Source organism: Phaseolus vulgaris, chromosome 11, assembly GCF_051622355.1.
Source record: "Phaseolus vulgaris cultivar YP4 chromosome 11, ASM5162235v1, whole genome shotgun sequence".
Classification (NCBI taxonomy): Eukaryota; Viridiplantae; Streptophyta; class Magnoliopsida; order Fabales; family Fabaceae; genus Phaseolus; species Phaseolus vulgaris.
In genome coordinates, this window is record NC_143508.1 from 51,336,870 (window position 1) to 51,353,518 (window position 16,649).

At 31.9% G+C, this 16,649-nt stretch overlaps 3 protein-coding genes across 4 annotated transcripts; 1 reads left to right on the forward strand and 2 right to left on the reverse strand.

Moving 5' to 3' along the window:
- The first annotated feature begins 376 nt into the window (after positions 1-376).
- LOC137824787 (cytosolic sulfotransferase 15) lies at positions 377-1,657 on the forward strand. Its single transcript, XM_068630468.2, has one exon. The coding sequence runs from the start codon at positions 456-458 to the stop codon at positions 1,434-1,436; it is 981 nt and encodes a 326-aa protein (XP_068486569.1). The 5' UTR covers positions 377-455; the 3' UTR covers positions 1,437-1,657.
- Positions 1,658-2,745: 1,088 nt separating this feature from the next.
- Positions 2,746-9,926, reverse strand: LOC137824772 (copper ion binding / methyltransferase). Of its 2 annotated transcripts, none has more exons than XM_068630453.1 (13): positions 9,804-9,926; positions 8,725-8,918; positions 8,352-8,617; positions 7,523-7,596; positions 7,328-7,422; positions 5,768-5,865; positions 4,938-5,021; positions 4,574-4,654; positions 4,359-4,442; positions 4,137-4,232; positions 3,920-3,999; positions 3,384-3,472; positions 2,746-3,234 (listed from the first exon to the last, which is right to left on the reverse strand). In XM_068630453.1, exons 2-13 carry the CDS (start codon positions 8,858-8,860, stop codon positions 2,846-2,848), a joined length of 1,572 nt encoding a protein of 523 aa, XP_068486554.1. In that variant the 5' UTR covers positions 8,861-8,918; positions 9,804-9,926; the 3' UTR covers positions 2,746-2,845. The 2 variants fall into 2 exon arrangements, with proteins under 2 accessions (XP_068486554.1, XP_068486561.1); XM_068630460.1 differs by having other exon boundaries at positions 8,725-8,910; positions 9,804-9,925.
- Positions 9,927-15,098: 5,172 nt separating this feature from the next.
- Positions 15,099-16,112, reverse strand: LOC137826295 (protein MIZU-KUSSEI 1). The gene has a single exon (XM_068632210.2). It carries the CDS (start codon positions 16,028-16,030, stop codon positions 15,257-15,259), a length of 774 nt encoding a protein of 257 aa, XP_068488311.1. The 5' UTR covers positions 16,031-16,112; the 3' UTR covers positions 15,099-15,256.
- Between the last annotated feature and the right edge of the window lie 537 nt (positions 16,113-16,649).

Consider the following 16,649-nt stretch of genomic DNA (forward strand, 5'->3'; position numbering starts at 1 on the left):
AGGCTTAAAGTTCACTTTAAGGTTTGCACCCACTTATATACTATGAAAGACTATAATCTCTAGTCGATGTAGGATCTCCAACAATTTTAATAAAAAAATTTAATGTCTGACAAAATAAAGTAAATATTAACAAATTCAAATAAATCAAATCAAGTTAAAAAACCAGGAATTATTAGTATTGGTAGCAAAAGCCTTGGTAGCGGATTAAATACTAATTTAGAAACCAATAATAGAAACTAATTTATAGACCAAAAGTTTTTTTAGTTTTTAAAATAATTTCTAATTTATTCCTATAATAACTAAATATTTTATTTATTTATAAAACTAGTTTATATTTCATGATTTTCTTATTTTATTTTATTGTAGTGGTAGATGATACTATAAAAGATATCTCTTGTTGAGTTAAAGTGTGATCAACTTTTCAGTGGTAAGTTATCATTCACACTCTAGCTATTATGGCTTCAACGGAAGGGCTGCAAGCATATGAGGAAGAGAACCTTCTTCTGTCCCTTCCCAAAGAGAGGGGTTGGGCATCACGCTATCTCTATCTATTTCAACACTTCTGGTGTCCATCAACTCACATTCAAGGTGTAAACGATTTTCAAAAGAACTTTCAGGCAAAACCCAGTGATGTTCTTGTTGCAAGCTTTCCAAAATCAGGTACTACCTGGTTGAAAGCCCTAACCTTTTCCATTATCAACAGAAAACGTTTCTCATCTTCAGAGAATCATCCATTGCTCACTTCCAATCCTCATGAGCTTGTGCCTTTCCTTGACTTCATCTTTCATGCTGATAACCTCCAACAAAAACTTTCTCACCTCTCCAATATGAGTGAGCCAAGAGTTTTTGGCACTCACGTTCCATTCCCTTCACTCTCCAGCTCCATCAAGGACTCCAACTGCAAGATCATTTACATTTGCAGAAACCCTTTTGACACTTTTGTTTCATCTTGGACCTTCTTCAACAAAATAAAGCAAGACTCTTTGCATGAAGTAACAATAGAGGAAGCTTTGGAAAAGTACTGCAAGGGAATAATCGGGTTTGGTCCAACTTGGGAGCACATGTTAGGTTACTGGAAAGAGAGCATGGCTACACCAAACAAGGTTTTGTTCTTGAAGTATGAAGATCTGAAAGAAGATATCAATTTTTACGTTAGAAGAGTTGCAGAATTCTTGGAGTGTCCTTTCACAGAAGAAGAGGAAAGTGATGGGGTGATTGAAAACATAATAAAGTTATGCAGTTTCGAGAAAATGAAGGATTTGGAAGTGAATAAATCTGGAACAGTTGGGAGGAACGTTGAGAAAAAGTACTTGTTTAGGAAGGGTGAAGTAGGAGATTGGGTAAACTACTTTTCCCCAGCTATGACAGAAAAGTTATCAAAAACAATGGAAGAAAAATTAAGTGGGTCTGGTCTATCATTTAAAACGTGTTCTTAGATTTGGTAGCTATTGATGATGAGACCATAGAGTGTGGCACATCATGCATCTGAAGAAAAACTAAGTGGGTCTGGTCTATCATTTAAAAGGTGTTCTTAAATTTGGTAGGTATTGATAATGAGACCATAGAATGTGGCACATCATGCATCTCATTCCCACTTACCCTTTTGCTTTCTAAAGCAGTATCATGAGTTGTAGAGACAAGTGGCTACTTTTGTTAAGAGCATGTGTTTCTGTGTGGGATGATTTTAATGATTTATTTAACTCATTTTGGGAATGTACAAGATAATATTTAGGATTCAAGCGAATTTTAAAAGTAAGTTTATTATGAAATTTTTTAATGATGAATATTAGATATAAAAACTTGAATGAATCTTTCTTCCAAAATATTCTCAAAAAAAATATATACAAATATATATAGGTGATGAATTTGATGAGTTGTAACACTTATAAAAATGCATGATGCTTATTTAATAATGTGTTTTTTCAAATGTGTTTCTGGATTACATAATTCGGAAGTTATTCTATGGGTAATCAGAAGATATTCTATATGAGATGAGACAAGAAGGATAAAAATGTATTTTTATATTGTATATGAAAAAAAATATATTTTTATATTGTATACGAAAAAAATGTATTTTTATATTGTATACGAAAGTTGCAGGAGAAACAGTCTTACAAAATTTATCTTTGTTTTGCGTAATCAAAATTATAAAGGTGTTTCATTTAACTTTGTTATAATAATCTTTTCCCTTTCCGTGATGTGAACTAATTATTAGCTCTTGTTAAAATGAAGAGCATGCGTTTAGAGTATGAGATGAAAAACACATTAGAGCATTTATAGGTGTGATAATTACTTAATATTATTATTAGGAACTAATTAAATACAAATTTATAAATTAATTTAAAATTTTAAAAATATTTTAAAAATATTTTATAAATTTATAAACTAATTTAAATATTCGTATCTATCCATATCTAACTTTAAAAATATTTTATAAATTTATAAACTAATTTAAATATTCGTATATATCCATATCTAACCGATGTAAATAAATAATTTCTTGTAGTGTAATTTAAATACTAATAAATTTTTAATTTATAAAATAATTTTTAATTTAATCAATATAATAATCAATTTTTTTATCTTTAAATTATTTTATTTAATAATTTTATACTAGTATATGTATTATCTGCCCAGTCTAAAAGAATTTGTCTAGACTTTGTCCCACTATACGTCCACTTACTCGTCGGGCATTCCTGAAAAATACTTGCTGATATTTTTACTTATTTTTAATTATAAATAAAATTACTTAAAAACAAGTCTTTAAAATATAAAATTGTTATTGGTACATATGAGAGTCAGGAACATGAAATGACAATAAATTAAAATGAAACATTATTTTGCTTCAAAAGGGCCACAGATCACCCCAGATAGATCTTTTGGCCTGATGATGCAAAGTAGGGTTCTTGCTCTTTGTGACGACAATACGATCATATGAACCCTCTGAGGCATCCTTTTTGGTGGATCTGCACACATTCATTGTCACCTGTCTACCCCTTCTGATAGGCATGAAGACAATCCTGCCCCAGCCACCTCCAAGATCAGCACTGCCTCTCTCTTCCCTCCTTTCGTTGTCATCGTCACTATCATCAGCACCGTCAGTTTCCACATCATCGGAATCATAAGTCACAGCTTTCACTGCTTCTAAAGGGGTGTCACCAGTTTCCAAATCATCTACTGCATCAGCTACTTCATCAAGAGTATCATCACCTTGTTGCAACTTCAACCAGTCCTCTGAAAAAGTGACAAATAAATTATACAATCTCAAAAGTCCTTTCCTGTGTATACCATGCAAAGGAAGATTGTTTACTACTAACAAATCATACCATATGTTTTGTTTTAAAGTATTCTAACAAGTAGTTAGCATAAAGGCAAACACGTACCATAGTCAATTTCAAGATCCTCTGGATTTCTTTTTGCACGCTGCTCCTTCAGAGATTCGAATTCCACACCGTCAAGGGGCCAAGGTTCCCTGGTGTAAGGGTTAGATAAAAAGAATGAAGTATCTATGCCTCAAAGATATGGATTTCATCCCATTCAATGATCAGAAAGTGCTCCTTCTTTAAGTAGAAATTGTGAACATAAGAAATATCCATATCAACAGAAGGAAATCAAAATAAAAATTACTTGGAGAATATTAAGAGATACATGTTCATTGTCTTGTTATATTTTCATGAAATAAAGATATTTAAATTTGGCACATTGTTAACATAAAGATGTTTTTTAAAGCAATTATAACAAAAGTTATCAATCTTACTACCACACATGGCAATCCGTGATCATCAGATGATTCATGATGTGATAGTATTAAAAACTTTTACATTGTCAGTAGTACATTCTAATTAAATGATTTTTGTTATTCTATTTGTTATCTACATTGATTTAGTTCAAGAATGAAAGATTTAATTAAAACACTTGCCTTGGCCTTGGTCCACGCCTAAAAACAACATAGGAAAATTTCTCATCTTCAAAACCACGTAAAGGATCACCCTTTGAACGCTGTAATGATGAAATTTAACAGCAATAAATTGCCTATGCTAATCCTTGTTGATATCAGAGAAAAAGGAGAAAGTAGGAATGTAAGAAAAACACAAGTCCTTCCTGCACATAAAGTAAAATATGGATTACGGAGAAACCTTGTAGACACGCTGCGATGATGTCCTCTCTAACCGTTGAGCAAAATGACAATATTTTCCAGATTTTACCAGGGGACAAATCCCATCATGAGGACACTACATGCAGAAGATTTACCAAAAAAGAGTAAAGGTTAAGAATGGGGCAGGCAGAAATTGAAGAAAAATGAGTTGTAAAACTAAAATAATTGGAAAAGATGTTGAGTAAAAATATAATATACTTACAGGGGCAACCACAAAGGCACCAGCCTTCTGAGTGATCAAATCTTTACAAACTTCATTATTCTTATTAGATCCTTTACGATATTTCTACAAAAACGGAAAATTTCATGCTTACTAAGAATAAAATACTGAAGGAAAACTGCAACTATGATGCCTAAAGACAGAATAGAAAGATCATATATCATTGTTCACTTTTTTCACAAAAGTAGTAAATTTACCCTTTCTTCCATCCATAATATGTGAGATCTCATCTGTGCAATAATATTAGATCCATGAGGTGTTCCTGGTTCCACCAAGACCTACAAGAATTAAATTTCACAAATGGAGATAACATTAGATATAAGATTCAAAAGAATTAAACACAAACATATGAATTGGAAGGGACTCTCATTCATTCCTTTTTAAAGAATTCTTTGAAATAATTAACGGACATTTTTCTTTTCTCCTACCACTCCTTTTCCACTACTAATTATTATGTTTTACTTAAATTAAATGTTAAAACAACACCAAGTTAATAAGTAACATTATTTATAGACAATCTCTCTTTCACATAACAATGAAAGTATGAGCAAGAAACCATACCAGAACATCACTTGTTAGATCCCAAAGTTGGCGAACTATGGTAATTCGATCCTTTATTGATGGAATCTCTCCAAGCACATAAGACTTCAGCCAATAAACAGATAATTAGCATCAATTTATACATACACAACCACTTTATATTACACGTATTTGAAGAGAGAAATCAATAAAGACATGATCCTTCCAACATTAGAAGAAAGGCAAATTGGGTTGTACGATAAAATAATAACTGATCAGACAGTGGAAATTCAGATGAACTATTTTATTTTTTTTCAATCAAAACTTTAAAGTTGAATGGAAAGAAAACATATCCACAATCTGAAGATATCAAGCATACAGGACTAGCTGATTATCCTTTATGTTCAATGAATTAGTTAAGTAAACTATCAGATCTCCAAATTCATCTAACACAGCTGCACGTCAATCAGAATTCCTCGCATGAAACACAATATCCATAAACTAATAATATTCAATGTAGGTAAGTTAACAATTATACAATGTTCTTTAGTTTTAGTTCTTAAGGAAATTATTGATTTGGTTGACAAGGATGTTACTATAAATTTATTGTATATAACACGTGCAAATTCTTTTCTACAAGAATAATTTTACTTTAGCACGCTAGCCCTCAGACAAAGCAGATCACCTAAACAAATCCCACATGATTTAATTTTATTATTGAAGTCCATTACAATTTATCCTTGAAACAATTTCATGGTTTTCCAGGTCCATTAATAAAGTTGGCTCATTTTCATCTCTTAATGGCACAATCTAAATTAAAAAGCGCATAACAAGGTTCTAATAAATGTAAAAATCCAAAAGAATAAACTTACAGCAATTACAAGGTCATGCCCTCTGTCCGATTTACCAATACTTTTAGAAAGTGCTTGAATGCTATCATAGCTATGAATAAGTGGCAAATTCTTGAGACCTATAAAACCAACAGAAGAAAAAAATTCAAAGTCACCAACTATTTTTTAACTTTTCTCGGGAAGTTCAGAAAGGGAAAGATTTTTAATATCAATCCTAAACAAGAAAATTCACCATATAATTCAACACATGCATAGCATTCGATAAGGGGGGAATCCTGGAACACAGTCAATGGTAAGCACGGATTCAGCATTGACTGGAATGACTTAGGCACCCATTACTAGAATGAAGTATAAATTTCATTCATAATAATGAACCAAACATAGGAAGACAAATTAGACTATTTCTTTCACAAGTTTTAAAATCTTCTAATTTAATTAATATTTTTCTCCTACAAATAACAAAACTCCCCTTACAGTTTTTCTATTTTGTTTTCAAATTTCCCTTTTCAAGTATATTCACCTTAAAAGGAGAAAATCCAGCATGTTTTCAGTAAGATTAGCATTACTTCCACTAACAACTGATTGAAATTAAAATCATCATTAATTCTTGAGAATGGCATATAAAGGTTTTAAGGAATAACTTTTCAGCAAAGGCCAAACTGGCAGCATTTCTATCACTTGTTAAGAGGTTACTGGTTAAAGATGCCTAATTCTTGAAAAATTACTTCCCAGGCCTCGACCTAAATAACTCCTCTCAGTCATCTCATGACTCAGTTATATGTGAAAACCCCTTGACTTTTCTATCAATCAAAATCATATATAATAAGTCATAATATATAACGAAACAACTGTTTATTTTCTTCCATATGCCTGAGAGATCACACAATACAAATATCACAGCAGCATCCTCTGAAACATGGCCTTTATATATACAATTAAATAACTCTATTACTGTCTTGAAATACATAATTTTCTCTTCCCTTTTCTGTAAGTTTGGAATAATAGGATTCGTTCATGCAATCTTGACATTGTTGATCTTAAGTTCATTGTATATAAAGACTACTGAACTTCTAATCAAGTCTAATAACATATTCAAACTTTTACACGTTGAACAAAGTAGTTTGCCAAAAGTACAAACACTCAAAGTTGTAAATAACCAAAGACCATGTGTCTACTATTGTGCATTTAACATTTCTAGCATGTGATGTACCCCAACCTGACAATTATATTTCCAGTATAACATGACCTAATTACTCATCCAAGGATGCATTATGACCTGGAAAGGATAAAAATATTAATCACTTAATCCACAAAGAATTCACTAATAATATTCTAGATTGTTTAAGATTTATATCCAATGACGAGGAATTTGATAATCCAAAAACAATAAACTAAAAATGCAATGCAACTATGTTCCACAATTTCAACAAAATTGTAAATGTACATCTTAATGAATCCACTTTCATTGCTTCAAATGTACATCTCAAGTAGAGCTGTTGCCCTTCCAGCCTCCTAAAACTTAATGTTTTATCCTCAATTTGAAAGCAATAATAAGTCTATCTTTTTGAAAGAACCATTTACCTTGTATAAGGCTCCGACCTGCACGCTGCATTGATTGTGATGGTTCTATTAAATTAACTTTCTCCAAAGATTTTGGCCAAACTTCTTGTATAGCCCTACATCATAAGATTTGTAAGGCAACAAAAAGGTTCAATAACATCACAAAAATGTATAATATCAAACTTAACCATTCACCAAAGTTCAAGAATATTTTACCAGAAAGCTGAACCAGTCCCTGCACCAAAATCTAATACCCTGGATGGGGAGAAACCAGGAAGCCTTCTGCGAACCTAAAAAGAGAATTTTGTTGAGATTAACTTCAAGCCAACATTTTATTCAAGACTGAAAGGCCTTTTTATGCAGCATTTGTTAAAATTAAAAGTTAAAATTGAAAATATAAGTCAAGGAAATGTATGATTCATAACAATAACAGTTGTCTTGTCCCACATGGTTCATACTTTAAGGATATTAAATAACATAGCAGATCCTCAATCAACATGATACAATTTGGAAAATAAACGGAGAAAAAGAGGGCAAGATGAATAAGAAGACATGCTAATCCCACATATTAAGCAGTCTAATCATTCATTGCATTCCAATCATTTATTCACTTCATCATGTTGAATTCATCTGGATTGATTAAGTTTAAGACCTAAACTTTTTTTCTCATAGTTCTTGCTTCGAGATGCAAACTGCTCCCATCTGACTCAATCTCATAAGAGAGTGCATTTATCTCTAATCCTTTCACCAGTGTCAACTTAATTAATCAACCCCTTCCGTTTAAGAAACACTTTCATTAGTATCCTAATGTTTCCTCCTTATATTATCATGTTCATGGATGTACCCAAACCATTGTTAACCCACATTTTTTCCTTTCGTTTAATCCCAACAGCCTTCGTCCATTTATTTTACAAAGGAAAAGATTAACATAAAAAATAACTCAAAATCCCACTTCACCTGGTTGTGTCATAACTTTTTTAACACCAATTACTTAATGATATATTATTCCTTGCTTTTCCTTTATACTTTTTCCTTGATATTCTACCTCTTTAAGCACTCTGTAACAAGCAGAGTAAACAGCAGGCATTCGAGAAGCCACATAAGCAATTGTCTCATCATCTCTATACATGAGACCAATGTCCCCATAAGAGCTTGTAATCTTCCAACGTTTTGATTGTTCGAAAGACTTTACAGGGTCTTCAACTATCTTCTTTGCTGTGGTGCTTGCCAACTGTAGATTGACATCCTTGATTTGATTAAATGATTGAGACAGTCTCAAGACTTTACTCCTCATAAATGGCTCCTCCTGCTCTATAATCCCAAGACCAACATGAACACTTGCAATCACACAAATGTGGAAATATAAAGATATATATTGCATACATGAAGAGAAAGTAAGCACCAAGAAAATAAAGGACCTTTAAGGTATTTTTTAATGGCCCGACGGAGACGGACAGGAATAACAAGGCAGCGCTCAGATTGTTTGGCTGCATATCGGAGGGCTTCAGGGGTGACAATTTTCTGTGCAGTTTCAGCAATTGTCTGGGTAGCCATGCTGACCCAGGATTTAGCAAAACCTCTTTGTGGTCCAAGCAATCACACTCCTGTATTACTGTGAACTTAGTAAATTAGAAACAGATTTTTATAAACAGAACAAAAACTAAAGCAAAAAATCTCATCCAGGAATCACAAAAATGAAATCCAATTTCCAAACAAACAATACAGAATTAAAATCATAGTGTTTGTTCATGCCAATTCTTTTCATTTTCTGACTTCCATCTTTCTAAGGAAGAATGGAATGCTAGAAACAAATATTCATAAGCCAAATCTGTTCTCTCTCCTAAGAAGCTCATTTTCTTCATTCTCTTCAGATGTTTCAAATTTTTCAACTCAATTTTGTTCCACTCTATATAAAAGTGAAGTTCCTAAAATCGAACTTGGTTCAACATATAATCCAACTTAACGAAACTTTACTTGGCAATAGAAACTAAATATATCAACAGCCACAAGAGAAGGGCGCGGACAACATCCCCCAAGTAACTATACGGGTTTAATTTAATCCTCTAGTTAAATTGTGTAGCCCCTACATCCAGCAAGTAACTATCCAGATTTAATACACGAGGTGCAGAGAAGAGAAAGGGAATCAGGGCCTAAACCTGAACATTTTCAGCACCATACTTAAGCAAAATAGCCACAAAATATTTAGTCACAAATTTTATCAAACAGCTTATGATCAAAACTTAAACAACTCCTTTATTTTTAAATTAATTTCACAAAACCAGGCAGAAATGGTAGTGCGCGTGTAACAGGAAAAGGGTGAGTGCCGAACCAATCGTATACTCTGCATTCAAGACTTAAGGAAGAGATTTAGTTTTGCTGGTATTTCACTTGTTCAAAGCATCGATTTTTTTTGTTTCTCTAAGAACCCAGTTGAAACTAAGCGAATGATGAGTTGAGTAAGCAATTATAGTAAATCCCAGAAGAGAAAAACAATTACCTTGGCTTTGTGGGTGGGTGGAAGGAAAGGTAGCTGGGGCACCTGGGTGTGGCGGAAGAGAAGAAGGAACAACGATGAAAAACCCCTCGTAAACCCCGTTGTTGTTTTTTTTTCCTTGTTATTATTATTATTAAGTATTAATGTATATTAATATAAAAAACTATCAACATTATTATTTCATATTTCATATATAATACAGTGCTCAATTATGAAATTATGTTTATACTTTTAATTTTAGATCATGTTATATCAACCATATATAATACTATTTCTTATATGATAGTTAATTTACTGTTTCAAATTGCTTCATACATAACATTTTAAATTACTTCATGTATGTTAATATAAGTCAAATATAAAACAATGTAATCAACACTTTTAAAATAAATTAAAAATGTTATATAATTTAATATAATTTGTGTAAATAAAATCATCCAAAATCAAATATTATTTTGAAACTTTAATTAAAAATAAAGTATGTCGTTAATGGCCCCTCTAAGGGTCATAACAAGAATCGTAATTTAAAAATCAGAGTCTTTTAAGACATTTTATTAAAGCAGATTTATGTCACATTAAATTTAATATACTAATTTATAAAAATAAAAATATTTTTTCAAGGTTTAAAAAAACTAAAATTTATTAAAATGTTTGTTTTATAAAAAAACGTTTTCATTAAAATAAAAATAATGATAAAATTTTAAAAATAATATGACAAACCAAGTAAAATAAAACTTTATAATACTAATATGGAAGATAACTAAAAAAAACATTGCTATAATTATTAAAGCTTAATAATATTTCTCATTGGGTAAGCAAAATATTAATATATAACTAAAAATTAGATAGAATTATTATATAAGTTATACTAAATCATCTAATTTTGTGATTTTAAATGAGTTTAAACAAAATGAACAGGAAAGTTTTCAAAATATTATGTTCTTCGTATTTCTCATATTTTTAGTTTGTGTAAAATGTTTATTTTTTTTATCTGTAAACTCTTATTTTTTATTGTTCATCTTTTAAATAAATATTAGGACAAAAGAAATGATAATTTAAACTTTGGTTGAGAGATGAGAATCAAGAGTACTACTCTTCTAAGACTTTATAAATGTTACAAATACAATTCAAAAATTAAAGAAAAGATTAATAGAAACAATTAAGAAAAGATTATGAAAATCAAAGATATGAAACCCTAAAACCGTTTTTAAGGAGAAACATTTTAGATTTTTTTTTCTTACTTTCAGTACTTGTAATGACTGATACCAATGGATATGACTTCCCTTTAAGATTGAATGTAGTATGTAATAAGTTTAAACTCTTATTCAGATGATATTTATTTACAATATTTTGTTTTCTTAAAGTTTGAATATTTATTCATAATTTTAATCCTTAGATTTGACTGAAAAGGAAGAAAATATGAAAGTAGTTCTATCATAGCATAACCTCCCTCCCCTTCATAGGATAACCCCTGTTGTAAAATATAACACCTCCCTTCCTAGCCTTTTTTCTTTCATTTTTAAAGGGAGAGATAAATCTCCCTTTATCTCTCCACAATCAAGCATTTGCACCTGCAACACATAAAACATATTTTTCACACCAACCGGGACTCCCCACACTGAGTCCGTTGACACTGCATTAACATTTTATCCATTATTAGTCTTTTCCCTTTCCCTACACCTGCAACAAAAGGAAAAATCTCTCCCAAGCATCCAAGCATTTATTCCTACTCTTTACAATGGACTCCTGCCAAAAAACAACCATTTGTTATTTTGAATATTACACATTGTTGTTAGAGCTTTCACAACATCTTCTTCCTATTCCTCCTATTATACATTCTTGTGTTGGACAAAGCGCTCAAGGCTCAGTGCTCGGTGGTCGGATCTCACTGCAAGACATAGGCAGGTCAGCTCGGTTGTTGGGCCAGTATAGTGGGCCATGTGATTAGGCTCATTTTGGTTGGTAAACCCATTATGGGATAATTTGACCTTTTATACAACCGCTAGTAAAGGGTATTTTTGAATGTACGGGTACGTATAGTACATGTGGTACCTAGGTCAAGTAAATGTTTCTTTTATACTTAAGTACGAGTGTTCTAGGGCACATGGTGTTTAAGTTGTGTGCATGACAAAAGATAACGTTTCACCATGAGTAGGGTGCCTGCGTAAACAGAATGTTCCCCTGATGTTGGCGTGTGAGTTGGTGCCCTGTTGGCAGGTGGTTGTTCTGTTATTATTTTATGCACTCCTTAGAGATAAGATTATTTTCTGTTGTAGCCCCTTGAGAGAAGGTGTCCATAAGCAAAATGTTTTCTTGTTGAGTATGCTTGCAGTTGAGATTAGATTCTCATGTTACAAAAGATAAGCTATAAAAGGGGCTTGCCAGGTAAAGGTACATTGTTTCTGAGACTGAAACTGAATACTTCTTAAATTCTAGTAAGCTCTTACTGACTTGATCGGCAAAGTGCAATCAACAAGTAGGGTCCCCTCTGTTTCAGAAGAGTCACGTTCCAGTGCAACAAGAAATAGAACATTCCAGAAGAGACCGACAAAACTAGAGTTTGTCACCAGAGTTAACCGTCAAGAAAGTCAACTGGCAAGAACAGTTCTATTCTGCCTCAACTTCTTCTTCCATTCCTTCCTTGCCTCTGACAGTATACATACAACTAACTATTCCTACATCTGCATAAAACCAAGTGTTAGTCGTGCTTAAACTTTGATAACCCATTCTTATATAAGTTTTATCAAAAGCTCTAAATATTATATACAACTATTTTTATTTCATAATTACTTTATATATATATATATATTTGAAATTTAAACAACTTTAAATTTGTTATGTCAAATTAATGCAAAAAAATAATAACTTAAAATGTGTTTAGAAAAAATAACTATAAGTTGAGCCAACAAGTTTTTATAGTTTAAATAGTTAATTTTTTTTCTTTGTATAAATAAAAGTTGCCCTGAAAACTCAATTGACAAAACCAACAATAATTTCCACTTTTTAGCATAAGGGTGTTAAAATAGCATAACCATATATATTTGTTGATGAAGTAAGGGGAGTAAGGGATGGTAATAGGATTTTATATTGAGATGACATGTGGATAGGTGACACTCCATTAAGAGATAAATATCCAAGAATGTATAATATTTCTAAACAAAAAGGACTCATAATATGGGAACTTGGGTGTTGGGATGGAAATTATTGGTCTTGGATTTTTAGGTGGAGAAGATAATGGTTTGAAGGAGAGAAAACTTTGATTGCATATTCAACCACCAACTTAGGACAATTCAAATACAAAATCAATCGTTAAATGATTCGTCCTGGAAGGAGGATGACAAAGTTTTTGTTTCACTGTTGAGTGTGCATATATAGTGTTAAAAATTTCAACGGGGAGGATGTGGACATGTTCCTAAGTTTATGAAGCTTCAAAGCTTTATCATCAATTATGTTGTTCGTATGGAGTTTGTTCCAAAATAAAGTAGCAACTCTTTATAATCTTTGTAAGAGACACATCCCAATCACAAATCTTTCCTACATAATATGTTCCAATTCAGATGAATCTATAAGTCATTTATTCTTTAATTGTCGAGTAACAAAACAAATTTGGAATATGTGTGATAGATGACTTGAGTTTACCTTTATACATCACGAAATGGCTTACATACATTATCTAAATTACGAATACGTAGGATTAACAAGGAAACATAATCAAATATGCAAAATCATATGAATTATTACTATGTGAAAAAATTTGGTCTTGTAAAAATGAGATAATTTTCAAAAAACCAAATAGCAAAGAGTATACCAGTCTTTGTACTCATTCAGATAAAAACTTGAACTTTGATTACAAAAAATATTCTAAATTGCTTTTTCATATTTTGATTGGTGTTTATTTGCTATTATCTCTATAAAAAATCTCTGGTTTTTAAAATATGATGCATGAAATCCTGCCCATATAGGTTATAACTCTCAGTCTTTATTGCCTAGATTTTCCGAAATGTGGTAGTGGCCTATACATATGTTTTCCAGCTGCGTATTTGCCTCTCTGTTCAAGAACAATGACATTGAATTAAAATGACCTTCTGTTTTCAGCCTAGTATGGATTTAGTGGTTATGCTCTGTTTTGTTGTGTTGCTATTAGATTTTTTTGAGCTTCTACCTTTTTGGATTAATTATATTCACTTAAGGATGATATACAAAGGATTCACTACATACAACTATAATTATTATTATTTTTTAATAAAAATTAAAATATTCCTTAAATACTTTTATTAATTATTTTTTTTTTCGATAAAAAAAAAACATTTTCGTAGCTTTAAAAATAAAGTTTCTACAAGCTAAACAGAAAGTAACTAATACATAATGATATGAACATTTTAAAATAGTCAATAATAATTTGTTGATTTTAAAAGTTTTAAAGATTAACAAAATGAAATACTACATATCAAATTCAGATTGCGATATAGATCATCTAGAGAAAAAAACTCTATATGGTTCAAGATTTCATACTCAAATAATATATAGAAATTTATTGTAGCCACGATCATATTGGTCTTCTTCACGTCTTTGGCCACACATTCTCACTCAATTCACTTAAACGAATAATTAATGAAAAGTAAAACTATTAAAAAATAATTTAAGAAACTCAATATATCCCATCACGTTATATAACAGACACACATGTATCCCTATGTAAATTGATAGGAACGATTCAAGAAATTGTTCGAACTTATATAGAAGTTCATTAAATCCTTCTCAACCTGTCACCATTCCAAAGAAAAAGAATCTATGTTCTTAATCACTAAAAATTAAAAATAAGATTCCTCCGAAAGGAACAAAGAAATTTACATCATCCTTAACACCACCACCTTCTCTTTCTCATAACACAACCCTAGTTTCTCTATTTCACTCCTCTTTAAGCCTACCCAGTTGGACAAAAAAATTAATTTTTTTTATCTTTTTCTTTAATCAACAACAAAAAAAAATATATTAAATGAGATACTCCAACCCTTTTAAAAAAATAAAAACTCTATATAACTCATCTAAGTCTAAATTAATTCAATCCCTCTATTTCTACCTCCTAATTAATAATAATAACCCTTATGAAAAAAAATGCTGATAAAAAAATCCTTTTGAAAATACAACAATTCTAAGAATACATATATCATAAATACATGGAAAATGCATCCCATTTTAAACTATGAATCTCATTACAAGATGTGATTTGCAATCTTTTGGGGAAGCAATCACAACCATCATAAAAGATTAATGGTCATATCAACATAATGTGGCATTTATAATTGTACCTACAATTTAAAACCTTTACATAATCTAGAAGACTCAACCTCAGTCTTGTGAATCCCTTTTCTCACATGCTACATGTTGATGAGTGTACCAATCATCTTGGAATTTATGTTTTATATCATTGTTTTGCTGATAACAAATAAAAAATATTAAACCCTAACGAAGAACACACTGAGTTCAGGCCCGTTAACATTTCCTTCAGGCATCATCATGTAGTAAGTCTCAGAGTCTTTAGACCCAACCACTCGTTCAAAATGTGCCCTCATGTATGAGAGTTCACCATCATGAGGATCTGCCATCTCATTGGGAAGAACACCAACAGCCACAGACACTGCATGCAGCAACTGCATCACGTTCAAGTCATCATCCGTAGCCTCTCTCTTCACCCCATAACCCATTTTCTTCCCATTGCAAAACAACGTCCAAATGGGTTCATCGATGATCTTGATCTTCTCGTTGTTGTGAGAGTGTTTCTCACACTCTAACGCTATCCTGTTTAGTCCCATTCCCATTTCTTGGAGAAGTTTCCCTGTGGGGATAGCCAGCTCCAGGAGCAGGAATGGTTCACAATTAGGGCTTGCTTGGAATGCAAGGTTTACCCTAGCTTTCCGGTGGCCGAATAGGGTTCCGGTGATCCTTGTGCCGCCGTGGATGTAGAGCTCGTTGCCACGGTTTCCCATGGTCGGCATCTTGCATGAGGGCACGATGATGGGAAACGATCGGAAAACCGATCGGAACCTTCGGTAGAGCTTGTTGGTCTTGGAATCGCGTTTGCTCTTGGTATTTGCCGGTTGAAGTGAGATGGGCATGCGAAGTGTTTTGGTTGCTTCATTGGATAATAATGGAGGGGGAGGTGGAAGTGGAGGTAGAGGTGGTGGTGGTGGTGTTGGAATCGACAATGATGATGATAAGAGTGATGCCATTGATGATGTTTGTGAGAAGAGGATGAAATGAGGTGAAGAGGAACCTTTTGTGGTTTGGTTTGGGAAAATTAAGGTTGAAAGGTTGGTGGGTTTGTTGGGTTTTGGAGGGTTATGTACAGAGTGTGTTGATTTATATGAAGAAAACTTCATTGTGGGGTGCACGTTGGGGTTTGGTGGTTGTTCATTTCTATAAAGGTTGAAAACACTGCTGTTGTTTTATGTTTAATTAATTAGTTTGGGTTTTGATTGTTGATTTGTGTTTAATTAATTAGTTTGGGTTTTGATTGTTGTTTTATGTTTAATTAATTACTTTGGGGTTTCGATTGTAACTGAATATATCATCTATTAGGGTAGGAATTTTGTTAAGCTATCCACTAAGTCACATAAGCCTAAAACAACTTTAATTTTATTTTTTTTTTTATAAAAAAAAGTAGTTTATATTTGCTTGTAGTTTGAAGAAAATTAAGAGCGATTATAGAACAATGGGATTAAATATAGGTAAAATTAATGTCGTGTTTGGTTAATTCTCTTCTGGATTTTTAAGGAGTTTTATTTGTTAGTTTCTCAATAATGGTTATTGATTTTCTGGTTTTTTATCCAATTGGAATTGCTAGTTGCA